This window comes from Bombina bombina, chromosome 2, assembly GCF_027579735.1.
Source record: "Bombina bombina isolate aBomBom1 chromosome 2, aBomBom1.pri, whole genome shotgun sequence".
NCBI classification, from domain to species: domain Eukaryota; kingdom Metazoa; phylum Chordata; class Amphibia; order Anura; family Bombinatoridae; genus Bombina; species Bombina bombina.
Window position 1 is genome coordinate 435,580,332 of NC_069500.1, and position 16,140 is coordinate 435,596,471.

At 37.2% G+C, this 16,140-nt stretch overlaps 2 protein-coding genes across 4 annotated transcripts in view; both read left to right on the forward strand.

Annotated features, from left to right (window-relative positions):
* MSI1 (musashi RNA binding protein 1) overlaps positions 1 to 16,140 on the forward strand; it is a 50,643-nt gene that overhangs the window by 24,704 nt on the left and 9,799 nt on the right. For all 3 annotated transcript variants that reach the window (XM_053700531.1, XM_053700532.1, XM_053700533.1), the window contains one exon: positions 9,646 to 9,707. In XM_053700531.1, the coding sequence (XP_053556506.1) occupies positions 9,646 to 9,687 (42 nt within the window). In that variant the 3' untranslated portion in view covers positions 9,688 to 9,707. The remainder of the gene's footprint in view (positions 1 to 9,645; positions 9,708 to 16,140) is intronic.
* Positions 15,090 to 16,140, forward strand: part of PLA2G1B (phospholipase A2 group IB) — a 53,085-nt gene continuing 52,034 nt past the window's right edge. The window contains 1 exon segment of the mRNA XM_053699800.1: positions 15,090 to 15,210. Coding sequence (XP_053555775.1) covers positions 15,090 to 15,210 — 121 coding nt within the window.

The following is a 16,140-nucleotide window of genomic DNA, read 5'->3' on the forward strand; positions in this document are numbered from 1 at the left end:
GTTCTCCTTTGAAACAAGCCTGAGGCCAGACATCCGTCGTACTCGTTTAAGTAGCCACAGGTGCCTAAATTGCACCAGGTCAGATGCCACTAGAGAACCAATGAAATAAAAGAATTTCAGAACAGCTGCTATGAGCCTACCGAGGGAATTGCTGCATCCAAGTTCGCCAACTATCATTCCCTGATCTATCAAGTCAGTACATAGGATAACACTTACTACTTAATTAGATTACTGACAGGGGAAAAGTTTCATCATCCGAGTACAATGAAAACCTACTGGATAAGACTAAGTCTAACTTGTACATCAGAGTACGTTGTTTACTATTTGTCATGTCCATGTAGTCGGTTTTATGTAGGCAAGACCTGCACCTCCTTTTGAGAGAGACTTGCCAATCATGAGTGCCATCAGAACTGCTCTTAAAGATGGACGCTCAGATCAACCAGTGGTCAGGCACTTTTTAGAACTTAAGCACCCAATATCATCTTTAAGGCCCATGCTCATTGACAGAGTTGCCCCACTTAAACTTGGAGGAGATAGAGATAAAGAACTTTGGAAATGCGAAACACATTGGATTTTCAGGCTTAATACCCTGCCTGTTGGTCTGAATGAACACTTAGATTACACATTGTTCTATTGAGTTTATTCTTTCAGCTAAATAATGGTTTCCATCTTCTTCTGATTAAGAGTGGGGGTGGTGGACTATCACTAAACGTTCATTCCTTTTAACATTAATCTGTTTAAGAGCATCTGTCGGATTGGTAATCTGCCCTGGGGAATTGTCTTCACATTGTAGACTAATAATAACATTTTTAGACATTTGAAAGTGGCTCTGATAGTTTTTCTGAGGCTCATGTGAGCAGCAAGGGTCGGATGTACATACATTTTCCCTATTCAGTTATATGACTGTAAGTATTGTTTTCTTAAAGTGTACTATATCGATAGATTTGTGTAAGTTTGGGACTTTGGACGGTAGTCGGCAATTGTAACTAGCTTTCTTAGGTCCTCCCCTTCCCCCATTATCCGGTGACTGAAATATGCGATTTTGTTGGTTGTTTTACCGTGCAGCATAGCAGTATTATCTGTTTTGACCGAGAGTGCACTCTCCTTGGTGATGCATAGTGAAGTATGATCTCCTATAGCTATAATATGTAAAGGTGCAATGGTTGTGATCTGCTAGTGCTTTGACTAAGCACTTATTTCCCTTTTCCATCCTCTATTGGTTAACATGGGCATGTGCTCCATCTTACAATAAGATTGTTAAATATACAATCCTTTTTTGGTCCTATGAGTGGCAGGTGGATTAGTACTGATTGGGGAGCTCCACAGGGACCCGGGCTATGACATCTGAAACCCGTGATAGTTTTATAAATAGTACAGTGTCCTGTCTTCTATTACTGTGGTGCATCTAATTAAGTAGTAAGTGTTATCCTATGTACTGACTTGATAAATTAGGGAATGATATTTGGCGAACTCGGATGCAGCAATTTCCTCGGTAGGCTCTTAGCAGCTGTTCTGAAGTTCTTGTATTTCCTTGGATCTCTAGTGGCATCTGACCTGGTGCAATTTAGGCACCTGTGGCTACTTAAATGAGTACGACGGATGTCCGGCCTCAGGCTGATTTGGCTTGTTTCAAGGGAGAACGTCTGTGATGCCGCTTAGAAGCTTCTATCCATAAGGATGATTTGTAAGTATAAGCGATCATTTATTTGTATCTATCCTCTGATGCACATTAGTGGCGTTTAAATGGTAGGTGGGAGTGTTTTACAGGTCACGTAAGAGGGTATTGATTAAGGCTTATACTAAACAGCTATGGACATATGATGTCCTGCACACTAACGTAAGTCTGGTCTGTGGCAGTGTTAATTTTGACGGCAAATTTCAATTTAGTCTTAGTTTTAGTCTTTTGACTAAAATGCCATTTTAGTTTTAGTCGTATTTTAGTCATCTGAATTGTTTTAGATTTAGTCTAGTTTTAGTTGATTGAATTTCCACTAGATTTTAGTCGACTAAATCTCCAGTAGATTTTAGTTAACTAAAATCTTAGGGGTTTAGTTAAAGTGTAATGCATTATTTAAGCATTTCTCTAAAATTTGCAAACTGATTATATACTCCAGGAGTAAACATAACACCTGTTAATATTTATGGTATTAAGGTTTAAACATGCAATACAGACACAGATTTAGCCGTTGTGATATACAACATCTTTATTAAGCTTAAAATTAAATAAAACCAAGTTTCATAAACAAACAGAAGTGCAACTATAAAATATAAAAAACACTAACTGTAAACTGTATTGGCTGTATTGAACATATTACCCAATATAAAAACTTTAACCGTTCTCTGTTAATTAAAACAAGTATCAAGTAACTCAACACATCAAAAAGTTTCTGCAGCTAGCACAGGCACAGCATAATTTAAACCCATACTTGTGGGTTAGGCTTATTTCTATAGGAAAAATAAATTGTTTGTTCACAGATTCGAAACATTTTCGGCAACAATATTAGCACTGCTCTAGAACTTCCAAACTTATTATATACTCCTGGAGTAAAGGTTTATTAACCTGTTTTTATTTATGGTATTAAGGTTTGAACATGCAATACAGATTTAACAGATTTAACTGTTGTGGTATATAACGTGTTTATTTATCTTAAAATTTAATAAAATTAAGTTTAGTAAATTTTACAAAAGAGCAGTAATTGGATATGGATTGATTAAAACGTCTTGCATAAAATGTTTTTGTCAGCAAATTTTGATTTAGTTTTAGTGGTAGTTCCTACTATATCATGATTATGTCATGGGAGTTTATGGTACAATTATGCGATCGCATGTTTGTATGTTACTATTGTATCTCCTTGATTTGACTGTGTTTGTGGAAATTTACAATCTACCAGCTGAGCTCTTTGGCGTTATTTGAGTGATCCTCTGTACTCTTGATTAGGTATTCATCTATATGCCATGTGCTTATCTATTCCATAAGTTTTATAATTCTGTGTAACAGGCTCCCATGCTAAGGTCTGCATTTGATCGTTGTATGTAGTTTAATAGGAGATCATTTGGGAGTGCCCTCTTCATTATCGGCCTCTAACTGTTAGTGACTGAATGGTGTATCCGATACTTGCTGCCCTAAACCTGTCTCGTTGACATCAGGGGCCATGATTAAATATCTATGAATTGTTGAATTATAGTATACTGTTTACCATTTTTATTTTTTATGTTTCATTATGGGATGTGGGATGTCACTGTTGTTTTTGCATTCATTTTTTTGCTAGTATTGTTTGAAAAATATGTTCTTTCTATTTTGTATCCTTTAGAACATTTTTGTCTCGAGAAAGGCCCAATCAGGGGCCGAAACGTTGACTTATGATTTATTACCTACATGAATTGAAAATAAAAATCTATTGATAAAAAAAAAATCCTGTGAGTGCCCTCCTAAGTGAAGACATTCGCATATGTTTATTATAGAGGTTAGCGCCCAGGTGGTAAATACACCGCAAAGGTTAGAGTGCTGGGCTGCCGGCTAATTGAGGAAGGGGTGAATGCCCCGAAATGTCACAACCTAAATAAAGAGTGCTGTGCTTTAAACCCAGTGAGTGCATATTTTTAACGCTTTATTTGATTTATGCACCCTGGTCTTGAGACTTTGGCGAGTGGGAGTGCGCTACCATCTGTTTATATATATATATATTATATATATATATATATATATATATATATATATATATATATATATATATATATATATACACACACACATTCATATACATATTTAGACATGTATATGTCAGTATCTCTGTATTAAAGCTCTTTGCCTGATTTTTTTTTTCCTCCTATCATCTGAGATCTCATATCTTTGAGTCATTCTAACTTTTGTGTGCAATATTTTTTTCAAATAATTTTTATTAGATGGTGTTATTATGAGTGTAAGTGTACTATGTCATGTATTTTTGATGTGTTTTGTGCAACTGTTTAGTTTCTAGAAAACAGAAGTCACAGTAATTATTCTAGTGTAAATCGTGATTGTGCTCAAGCGATCGCGTTTACATTCAACTCGTAATACCAGCTGTAAGTCCATCACACCTTATAAACGCTTTCAGTATGATTAAAGGGACAGTCTACACCAGAATTTTTATTTTATTGTTTAAAAAGATAGATAATCCCTTTATTACCCATTCCTTAGTTTTGCACAACCACCACAGTTATATAAATACACTTTTTACCTCTGTGATTACCTTGTATCTAAGCCTCTGCAAACTGCCCCCTTATTTCAGTTCTTTTGACAGACATTCATTTTAGCTAATCAGAGCTAGCTCACCTAAACTCCACATGCGTGAGCATAGTGTTATCTATAATTATGACAAACATGAACTAACACCCTCCAGTGGTGAAAAAACCCTCAAAATGCCTTGAGAGAAGAGGTGGACTTCAAGGGCTTAGAAATTAGTATATGAACCTTCTAGGTTTAGCTTTCAACTAAGAATACCAAGAAAACAAAGCAAAATTGGTGATAAAAGTAAATTGGAAAATTGTTTAAAATGACATTCTCTATCTGAATCATGAAAGTTTTTATAATGGACTAGACTGTCCCTTTAAATGGTTTATACTTAATCACAGATGATAAAAAAATGAATTTATTAAAAACACATAAAAAGAACTAAATGTACAATGTAGTGAGTGAAACACAAAAATAGCAATTTCTAAGTGTGGTTCCCTAATTAACTCTCTCACTGCTGAGCCACTCACAAAACTGGCCTTACAGGAGACACTGATTGGTATTACCACTGCATACAGACCACAGAGTTGTGCTTAACTTGGGAACCAGGTATTATATACGTGTACCCATTGCCAGTCCAAAGTCCTTAACCCCTTAACGACATGCGTCCCATAGGGTACCTCGTGCACAAACTGGTCTTTAAAGACCAGCGACGTACCCTGTACGACGTTGGGGATTAAAGCGGCTGGAAGCGATCCTGATCGCTTCCAGCTGCTTTCCAGTTATTGCAGTGATGCCTCGATATCGAGGCTTCCTGCAATAACATTTTTCCCTCATCCGATGCAGAGAGAGCCACTGTGTGGCCCTCTCTGCACTGGCATCGATGGCCGCAATCGGTAGGTGGGAGCCGACGTGGGAGGCGGGTGGGCGGCCATCAATGGATAACTAAACAGATAGGGGGCGGAATCAGGGGCGGGGTTGTCGGGGGCGCGCACAGGTGGCCGGCGGGCGGGCGCATGCACTGGGAGGGAGCGGGTGGGAACCGCTACACTACAGAAAAATGTGGATCAATAAGTGGGAGAAAGGGGGGGAAACAACACAAAATGATAATTGTAAGGGATCTGGGAGGGGGTGGGGGTTGGTCTATGGGGGGGAAGCTACACTACAGAAAAAAAAATGTATTTTATTCTAAGAGGGGGAGGGTTAGAGAGCTGTTTGGGGGGGATCAGGGAGGTTGGGGGCTAAAGGGGGATCCTACACAGCAGCATATGTAAATATGCTATACAATATTTTTTTTTTTAAAATATACCTTTTATTTTAGTACTGGCAGGGACAATTGTGGGATGGGGGAGGGAAGAGAGCTGTTTGGGAGGGATCCTGGGGTGTGATGTGTCAGGTGGGAGGCTGATCTCTACGCTAAAGCTAAAATTAACCCTGCAAGCTCCCTACAAGCTACCTAATTAACCCCTTCACTGCTGGGCATAATACATGTGTTGTGCGCAGCGGCATTTAGCGGCCTTATAATTACCAAAAAGCAACGCCAAAGCCATATATGTCTGCTATTTCTGAACAAAGGGGATCCCAGAGAAGCATTTACAATCATTTATGCCATACTTGCAAAAGTTGTTTGTAAATAATTTCAGTGAGAAACCTAAAATTGTGAAAAATTTTACGTTTTTTTGTATTTGATCGCATTGAGCAGTGAAATGGTAGCATGAAATATACCAAGATGGGCCTAGATCAATACTTGGGGTTGTCTACTACACTACACTAAAGCTAAAATTAACCCTAGAAGCTCCCTACATGCTCCCTAATTAACCCCTTCACTGCTGGGCATAATACACGTGTGATGCGCAGTGGCATTTAGCTGCCTTCTAATTACCAAAAAGCAACGCCAAAGCCATATATGTCTGCTATTTCTGAACAAAGGGGATCCCAGAGAAGCATTTACAACCATGTATGCCATAATTGCACAAGTTGTTTGTAAATAATTTCAGTGAGAAACCTAAAGTTTGTGAAAAAGTGTACAATTTTTTTATTTGATTGCATTTGGCGGTGAAATGGTGGCATGAAATATACCAAAATGGGCCTAGATCAATACTTTGGGATGTCTTCTAAAAATAGATATACATGTCAAGGGATATTCAGGGATTCCTGAAAGATATCAGTGTCCCAATGTAACTAGCGCTAATTTTAATAAAAAGTGGTTTGGAAATAGCAAAGTGCTACTTGTATTTATTGCTCTATAACTTGCAAAAAAAGCAAATAATGTTTAAACATTGGGTATTTCTAAACTCAGGATAAAATTTAGAAACTATTTAGCATGGGTGTTTTTTGGTGGTTGTAGATGTGTAACAAATTTTGGGGGTCAAAGTTAGAAAAAGTGTGTTTTTTCCATTTTTTCCTCATATTCTATCATTTTTTTATAGTAAATTATAAGATATGATGAAAATAATGGTATCTTTAGAAAGTCCATTTAATGGCGAGAAAAACTGTATAATATGTGTGGATACAGTAAATGAGTAAGAGGAAAATTACAGCTTAACACGAACACCGCAGAAATGTAAAAATAGCCTTGGTCCTTCAGGGAAAGAAATTGAAAAATGGCCTTGTCCTTAAGGGGTTAATGTGCAAATTTAAAGGGACATTTTTTTTCATAATTCAGATAAAGCATGCAATTTTAATTAATTTTCCATTTTACTTACATTATCTAATGTTCTCCACAGAAAATATTGCCAGCCGGATGGCATTATGAAGCAGACAGGTGGGAGCAGTGTAATGCAGCATTATAGAATTTTCTGTCATTTATAAATGGTACTTAAAGGGATATTAATTTTTTGTTTCATGATTTTTCTTGGAATCTTTGGTTGAAAATCAGGGACAAAAGCTTTGAAGGCTGCCCATTTCTAGAGCACTATATGGCAGCCTCTTTGCAAGAATGTTTTCCATTTGCAACAGCACTAGATATCAGCACTATTTCCTGCCATGTATTGCTCCATTCACCTATATAGGTATCTCTTCAACAAAGAATATCATGGGAACAAAGCAAATTTGATATCAGAAGTAAATTGGAAACTTTTTTAAATTGTATGCTCTGTCTGAATCACAAAATAACATTTATGGGTTTCTTATACTTTTAAGCTATTCAAAGCACACATTAATTGTGTAATTTAACATAAATTGAGCAGGAGTGTTAAATACCGCTCCACTTGTAATCTGGCCCTAAATCAGTTTTGGGGAGGACACTTATCAAATTTGCTTCATTCTCTTGGTATCCTTTGTTGAAGGAGAAGCAATGCACTACCTCAAGTTAGCTGAAGATATGGATGAGCCAGTGAAAAGAGGCATATAAGTGTATCAGCAGCTTGTTCCCAGTAGTGCATTGCTGCTCCTGAGCCTACCTAGGTATACTTTTCAACAAAGGATACCAAAAGAACAAAGTAAATTAGATAATAGAAGTACATTGGAAAGGTGTTTAAAATTGTATGCTCTATCTTAGGGCTTTTTACAACTCCAGTGCTCAGAACTCAGCATATCTGACCTGGAGTACAGGTAAAATAATCAGCTGATTAGTAAACATGGTTATTAACCTGCTCTCATCCATGGTAATCCTTAAAATCTGGCCCATTGGGGGGAGGCCTGAGAACTGGAGTAAAAATCCCTGTTCTATCTGAATCATTAAAGGGACAGTCCACTTGAAAATGTTTATTGTTTAAAAAGATAGAACATTTCTTTATTAACCATACCCAGTTTTGCATAACCAACGCTGTTATATTAATATACTATTTACCTTTGTGATTACCTTGTATCTAAGCCTCTGCAGGTGGCCCCTTATCTCAGTGCTGTTTACAAACTTGCATGTCAGCCAATTAGTGCTGACTCGTGAATAACTCCACGGGAGTGAGGATACTGTTATCTATATGGCACACGTGAACTAGCAGCACATTTATTAGCTTTTCCCTGCCAGACACTGAGATAAGAGGTGGCATGCAAGATTTTAGAAATCATCATATGAGCCTACCTAGGCCCTATCTGAATCATGAAAGTTTAATTTTGAGGTAACTGTCCCTTTTTAAGGGATAGAAAGGTTAAAACTGAAATATGCACGAAGGCATTTCAATGTGAAATAGAAGCATTTTTGCAATATACTTTCATTAGCAAAAATGTTTCTAGTAAATGTTATTACTGTTTTTCTGCAGCATATGCACATATCCTATGAGGGCCCGTGTATCAGTATTCAAACACCACACCTTCTCAGAGAGTCAGTGGTGTCTTGTGTATTCACAGAAGCAATATAGGCCATCTTCAGCTCTCTTAGCTTGAATACTGGTGCACAGGCCCTCACAGGATATGTATGTATGCCACAGAAAAACAATAACTATTACTAGAAGCATTTTTTGCTAATGGTGTTTATTCCAAAAATGCTTCTATTTCAAATTTAAATGCATTTATGCACATTTACATTTTGTCCTTTCTACCCCTTTAAAGTTAAATTTTTACTTTATTGTCCCTTTAATGATACACTTTTCCATAAGTGTTTTAAACAAAGAAGAAGAACAAAACTGTCATTCTGGACAAGAACAACCATAAACAAACACAACTACTATAGTAGATTTAAAGGACCAGTCAACACAGTAGATTTGCATAATCAACAAATGCAAGATAAAAAGACAATGCAATAGCACTTAGTTTGAACTTCAAATGAGTAGTAGTTTTTTTTCTGACAATTTTAAAAGTTTTGTCTTTTTCCACTCCCCCTGTACCATGTGACAGCCATCAGCCATTCACAAATGCATACACGTACCATGTGATAGCCATCAACCATTCACAAATGCATGCACACTTATTCTTGCACATGCTCAATAGGAGCTGGTGACTAAAAACGTTTAAATATAAAAAGACTGTGCACATTTTGTTAATGGAAGTAAATTGGAAAACTGTTTAAAATGACTGTTCTATCTGAATAATGAAAGTTTAATTTTGATTGAGAGTCCATTTAAAACACTTTTTTGTTTATATAACAAAAAATAAACAGACTTGAGTATTCCTTTATCTCTGCACAATGCATCATACATGACATGATCAGTGACATCACTTTTGGTGCTGAATATGACATCAGTGTAGTAATCATTTAAGTTTTACTTGTTATAAATATTTCATGCCTACTGCCTGTTCTAGACATGCATCATCTGATTATATTGTCTGGTTGTCACCAGTTTTTTGTCTCAATGCAACTATTTTTTTGCATATGTGTTTTGTAGACTGAGTGAGCTCTGAATGACCTACGCTGACTGTATAGTGTTGATATTGGGTTACCTGACTGAATAGCTGGAGCTTGTGTTACATCTGTGCAGAAATAGTTGTGTGCATAACTGACTGGCTATATTGTGCATTGTGCTTTGAGCTAACATTTTGTTCTGTCTCCCCCACACCAGGGCCCTCTGATTGCCACAGCATTCACCAATGGGTACCACTGAGGCTTCAGGTCACTGCCGAGGTAAGAATGCGAATGTACGTCCTAGTCATATAACGAAAATGCCTTCTTGAGAAAATGAACATATGTTGTGGGTGTTTAGGGGGAACCATTTCTGAGCGTATCTTGTGTAAACATTTACATTTTGTTGTATGATTACTCCTGAGATGTATATGTTGTTTGCTTTTTACCTACAAGACTTAAAGGTTTGATTAAGTTACAGTATAAGAACAAATATTTTATATATCTATGTATGTGCAGGTATGCAACATTCTGCAGCAGCAACAAAATGGATTACTGTATTACAGCAATCATTATTTTGTTTAACGTCTACAGTTTTACTTCATGTAAATATAATCTTGACCTTAAAGGGATATGAAACCCAATTTTTTTTCTTTCATGATTCAAATAGAGCATGTGATTGTAATCAGCTTTCTAATTTACTTCTATTATCAATTTTCCTTTGTTCTCTTGGTATCTTTATTTGAAAAAGCAGGAATGTAAAGCTTATGAGCCCCGCTCGTTTTTGGTTCAACACCTGTGTAGCACTTGCTGATTGGTGGCTAAAAGTAGCCACCAATCAGAAAGCGCTACCCAAGGTGCTGAACCAAATATGGGCCGGCTCCTAAGCTTACATTCCTGCTTTTTCAAATAAAGATACCAAGAGAACACAACTACTATAGTAGATTTAAAACACTATTTTTGATATAACAAAAAACAGACTTGAGTGTCCCTTTATCTCTGCACAATGCAGAGAAAAAGGGATACTCATAGGAGTAAAATAGAAATAGAAAGTTACTTAAAATTGCATGTTCTATCCAAATCATGAAAGGAAATAAAATTAGGGTTTCCTATCTCTTTAAATTACAATAAACCTTTTTTTGATTGCTGCAGAACTTCTTGGATATGTAACAGACCACTCCCATAGTAAGATATATGAGTACCTTCTAATCTAGCCTTTAAAAAGAATATGCATTCAATATTTTATACTATTTAATCAATAGAACACAAAAATGTAATTCTCTTTATAGCTCTTATGTAAAGTATGTTAAATACAAAGCAGGAGGACAGGCAAGGAGTTACCAGAGGGAAAAAGAAAAAAATTGTGAACAGGAAGCAAAAAAAAGACAAAAGCATATGCAAGAATATTATCAGTGTGTAGGAGACATGCTTGCTATATGGTGTCATCATTTAAAGGGACATTATATTGATACAAAAGAGTAGTGTATGTTTTTATAATAGAGAATTATCATTTTGCCTTCTCGTAAAGTACAATTATCACCATTTACATGACCCGCCCACTGGGGTATAGACAATCAAAGGCCTGACATGGGATCCTAAAAGTAAATCCTTTTTTTTTTTTTTTTTTTTTTTTTTTTTTTAATAAACCAAATTTGTAAAAAAATAGTTTTTGCTATACATGCGGAGGCTACAGATTACATATTCTGAAAATTCATACCCTTGATTTGCACAGTGAAGTGCACTAAAGCCCCTCTTTGCGAGACTTCATTCAACAAATGATTTGATCACATGCACTTTGATTTGAAATACAGATACCTTTACAGCATAGCAATATTATAACAAGCTTAGTCCCTAAGGGCCCTAATGAATGCGCTGTCCCTCATGAATTTCATAATGAAAAATGTTACCTTGTGAACGGTTTATCTTTCTATACAGAGTTCTGGATGTGAAGGAGAGACACAGATTGAAACATAATGCTAAAAAAACAGAATGAGAAAGAAATTTAAAATTTCAGAAAATATTTTATTTAGATTGTTTTGTAACAAATAGCTCAAAATGCTGATGATGTTACGTATTTATTAATCATTTCTTTTTGTAACATTTAAACTAATACAGACTTATTACTATACAAGGACCAACTATTTCTTAACAACAAAATATAAATATTATTATTTTCATCATATATTTGTAGAGTGCCAACCGGACCCGCTTCTCTGGTAGTATTGTGTGTGACCTCAAAGATAGGCCATATTATAATTTTGATTGATTTAAATGAAATAGTACAGATAAAAAGAACCTTTGAACAAACATAAAATAAAAGTTTTCTTTGATCCATTCAAGGTAATGTATATTGGGTCTCAGATAAATGTGCGTAGTGTCTGTGGATCTGAAGTATTGTTATGGCGCCACCTGTAGGTGTGATGGGAAAGCACATCTGACTTTTTGTATTAAACACTGCAAGTTTATTTCATTATTATTATTTTAATATTGCATCCATTAAATAATATTAAAAACTGAAATAATATATACAGGGAGTGCAGAATTATTAGGCAAGTTGTATTTTTGAGGATTAATTTTATTATTGAACAACATCCATGTTCTCAATGAACCCAAAAAAACTCATTAATATCAAAGCTGAATAGTTTTGGAAGTAGTTTTTAGTTTGTTTTTAGTTATAGCTATTTTAGGGGGATATCTGTGTGTGCAGGTGACTATTACTGTGCATAATTATTAGGCAACTTAACAAAAAACAAATATATACCCATTTCAATTATTTATTTTTACCAGTGAAACCAATATAACATCTCAACATTCACAAATATACATTTCTGACATACAAAAACAAATCAGTGACCAATATAGCCACCATTCTTTGCAAGGACACTCAAAAGCCTGCCATCCATGGATTCTGTCAGTGTTTTGATCTGTTCACCATCAACATTGCGTGCAGCAGCAACCACAGCCTCCCAGACACTGTTCAGAGAGCTGTACTGTTTTCCCTCCTTGTAAATCTCACATTTGATGATGGACCACAGGTTCTCAATGGGGTTCAGATCTGGTGAACAAGGAGGCCATGTCATTAGATTTTCTTCTTTTATACCCTTTCTTGCCAGCCACGCTGTGGAGTACTTGGACGCATGTGATGGAGCATTGTCCTGCATGAAAATCATGTTTTTCTTGAAGGATGCAGACTTCTTCCTGTACCACTGCTTGAAGAAGGTGTCTTCCAGAAACTGGCAGTAGGACTGGGAGTTGAGCTTGACTCCATCCTCAACCCGAAAAGGCCCCACAAGCTCATCTTTGATGATACCAGCCCAAACCAGTACTCCACCTCCACCTTGCTGGAGTCTGAGTCGGACTGGAGCTCTCTGCCCTTTACCAATCCAGCCACGGGCCCATCCATCTGGCCCATCAAGACTCACTCTCATTTCATCAGTCCATAAAACCTTAGAAAAATCAGTCTTGAGATATTTCTTGGCCCAGTCTTGACATTTCAGCTTGTGTGTCTTGTTCAGTGGTGGTCGTCTTTCAGCCTTTCTTACCTTGGCCATGTCTCTGAGCATTGCACACCTTGTGCTTTTGGGCACTCCAGTGATGTTGCAGCTCTGAAATATGGCCAAACTGGTGGCAAGTGGCATCTTGGCAGCTGCACGCTTGACTTTTCTCAGTTCATGGGCAGTTATTTTGCGCCTTGGTTTTTCCACACGCTTCTTGCGACCCTGTTGACTATTTTGAATGAAACGCTTGATTGTTCGATGATCACGCTTCAGAAGCTTTGCAATTTTAAGAGTGCTGCATCCCTCTGCAAGATATTTCACTATTGTTTTCTTTTCTGAGCCTGTCAAGTCCTTCTTTTGACCCATTTTGCCAAAGGAAAGGAAGTTGCCTAATAATTATGCACACCTGATATAGGGTGTGGATGTCATTAGACCACACCTCTTCTCATTACAGAAATGCACATCACCTAATATGCTTAATTGGTAGTAGGCTTTCGAGCCTATACAGCTTGGAGTAAGACAACATGCATAAAGAGGATGATGTGGTCAAAATACTCATTTGCCTAATAATTCTGCACTCCCTGTATAATAATTTCATCATTTAGGAATTGACATGCTGAAGGAAAGTAAGATTGTTATTGTAAAAATAATAACTCTATAGGGTCACTGTTGCACTGATCCTGCTCCCTATGGATAGCTTTGATGGTGTTCCCTGCAGTAAACATTCTAAAGTTTAGTGATTTGTTTATTTACCTTGTTAGATTCTACATACAGAAGCACAAATACACTCCTAGTTTTTGTCTCTATATAAATTGAAAGGAATCCTTTTTAATGATGCCTTTTTTTTTTCGAAAGTAGATTTTCTATTAGAAAATATATGTAAAAAGGGTATTTATGAACCTATAGGGAACTGTGTAGGTGAGTTGGGGGACCAGTTAAAGGAACACAATTATTTTTAATTCTTGCATCTAGAAATGTATAGTCCTGTACTGAAGATTTGTTTTATGCTTGTGAGCTATGTCACCGCCTGCCAATGAAGCAGTAGCTTTTGTTCTTATCAGCCAGTGATCAGTCAGGTCATTAAACACCACTTGCTTTTTTATTAAATTGTGGATAGTTCACACATTGCACGGATAATCTATCCACCTGATAACGATATATTCCTTCAGGACTAAAGTACATTTGGGACATTGTTAGCCTCTTTTAGTAACTACATCCAACAGGCTCAACAAACAAATCCCCCTCTGTACAAGGGCTTCCAAGGTGGCATTTGCTCTAGCTGATATCTTAAGGGACACATCCCTATATTTTATTTGTTTCTAACCAACTATTTTTTTGTTGACCTCACTGGTATCTATGTGTTGAGATATTTTAAATCAATTAAAATTATTTTTAAGGGGGCGTGTCCTGATCACGGCCATGATCGGCAGCATAATTAAGAAGCTTTTCAAGCCTGTACAATAATCTATTGTTTATCTTCTCACTAATCAGACATCTAGCTCTACAACTTAAGAAATTGATAGAGGAGAAGCCACAGAGCTGACCGATACTCTCACTATCATGTCTGTGCTGGCTGAAACCTAACCGGGTTAGCTGAGGAAGTAGGCCTTCACTTCACTGCACATCTATCTAACCCCCCTCGGTTACCTAAATAATCGAGTAAAGCGATACTAATTCACTGACATCCTTAGAAGTCAATTGTTAGTAGCTAACACCAGTAATCTACTACAAGTAAGGTGACTCTACTGTACTACCTATAAATATCATGACATCTGACATCGGAGACCTCATTGTCGCGCTGATAGAATGGGTGGATCTACACACGGATCTCCTTACATTAGAGATCAGAGGTACAATCCTAGCCGCTAACATGGAGGAACCCGTATTTGCACCCCAGATTGGTTGGGGGAAGTCGGACTTGCAGAAGCATGTGAGAAAGGTTCATACATCATCACAGGAGACAAGCAAGGCCGACTCAGATTTACCCTTATCACAGTCGATACAGGACCCACGCTTTTCCAGACTGGACGATAGCACTAAACCAGAAGTGCATATAGCTCTGAAAGAAGATCTCCACTTACCCCTGGATCTTCACAAGAAGCAAGTCCACCGGAGCAGGGCAAACTCCTGACTTTTCCTGCCTGCACTTCCGAAACGGCCTGTTCGTATGAAGCTGCAAAGCAGTTACGGCCTGGCTTCTGTATTGTGGGAGACTTATCGGAGCGGCAGGTCTCGGTTTTTGCTGATTGCTGGAGTCCTATTGTGGGATCCTGGAGGAGGCCGTTCATGTATCACCACACCAGGCCTCATAAATTGAAATCAGTCAACTGCCCAGAACTAGAATGACATGCGAGTTTGTAGATGACTTCAGCTCTTTTTGTTTTTGTCTATGAACAGTTGCCCTGGAATAGTGTAGATCCACCTTCTGGACATAAACATATTGTAATGGCTAAGCATGTTCTATTTAAAAGTGGCACTCACAATCTACTTTAAACAGGGTCGTTTTGAAGGTAGACAGAGCTATGTTATACATGCAGATTGTAGTTTCCTATCCTCATTGTACCCAGAGCTTAGTTTCTCAACAAGGCCATAGTGTATAGATGGAGTGAAGTTGTTACTCTTATATCTTCATTTCTGTCAGATGGAACTCCATGACTGGTTATAATTTAAAATATCTTCCCATTTCTAGAGTGGGGAGTTGAAGGTTATCACTAAGGCCATTAAATTTGCACATTTAGGCAAATTAGATCTGTATCTGAGGGAGGAAGGCCTAATAGGGATATAACAAGATAAAGTATGGGGGACACAATCTAGCATGTGTTATTTTTCAAATGTTTTAGACTATATTGTTAACAGTTAAGGCGTTATATTTATATTTAAGTGATTATTGATGGGTAGCAGACAAGCATAGTTCAAGCTACTGGGTGTTGCTCCCTGGTATTATTAAAAGTTGGCAATAAGATTCAAACGTTACCTTACTGGTTATAACTTTACTCTTTTGGAACCCTCCTGGCACATAAACTAGACATCCCGCGATGGGCTCATAAAGACACCTTATCCAACTTAATGTAGTTAAGTCCATCTATCTTCCATAATATGCTGGTTAGCTAAACACTATCTTTACTGGCGCACCTAAATGCTACGAGAATATCCTTGTACCCTATTATACACGGTTATTTTCACCATCATCACTCCTCTTGCCTAGACCATAAGTTTTG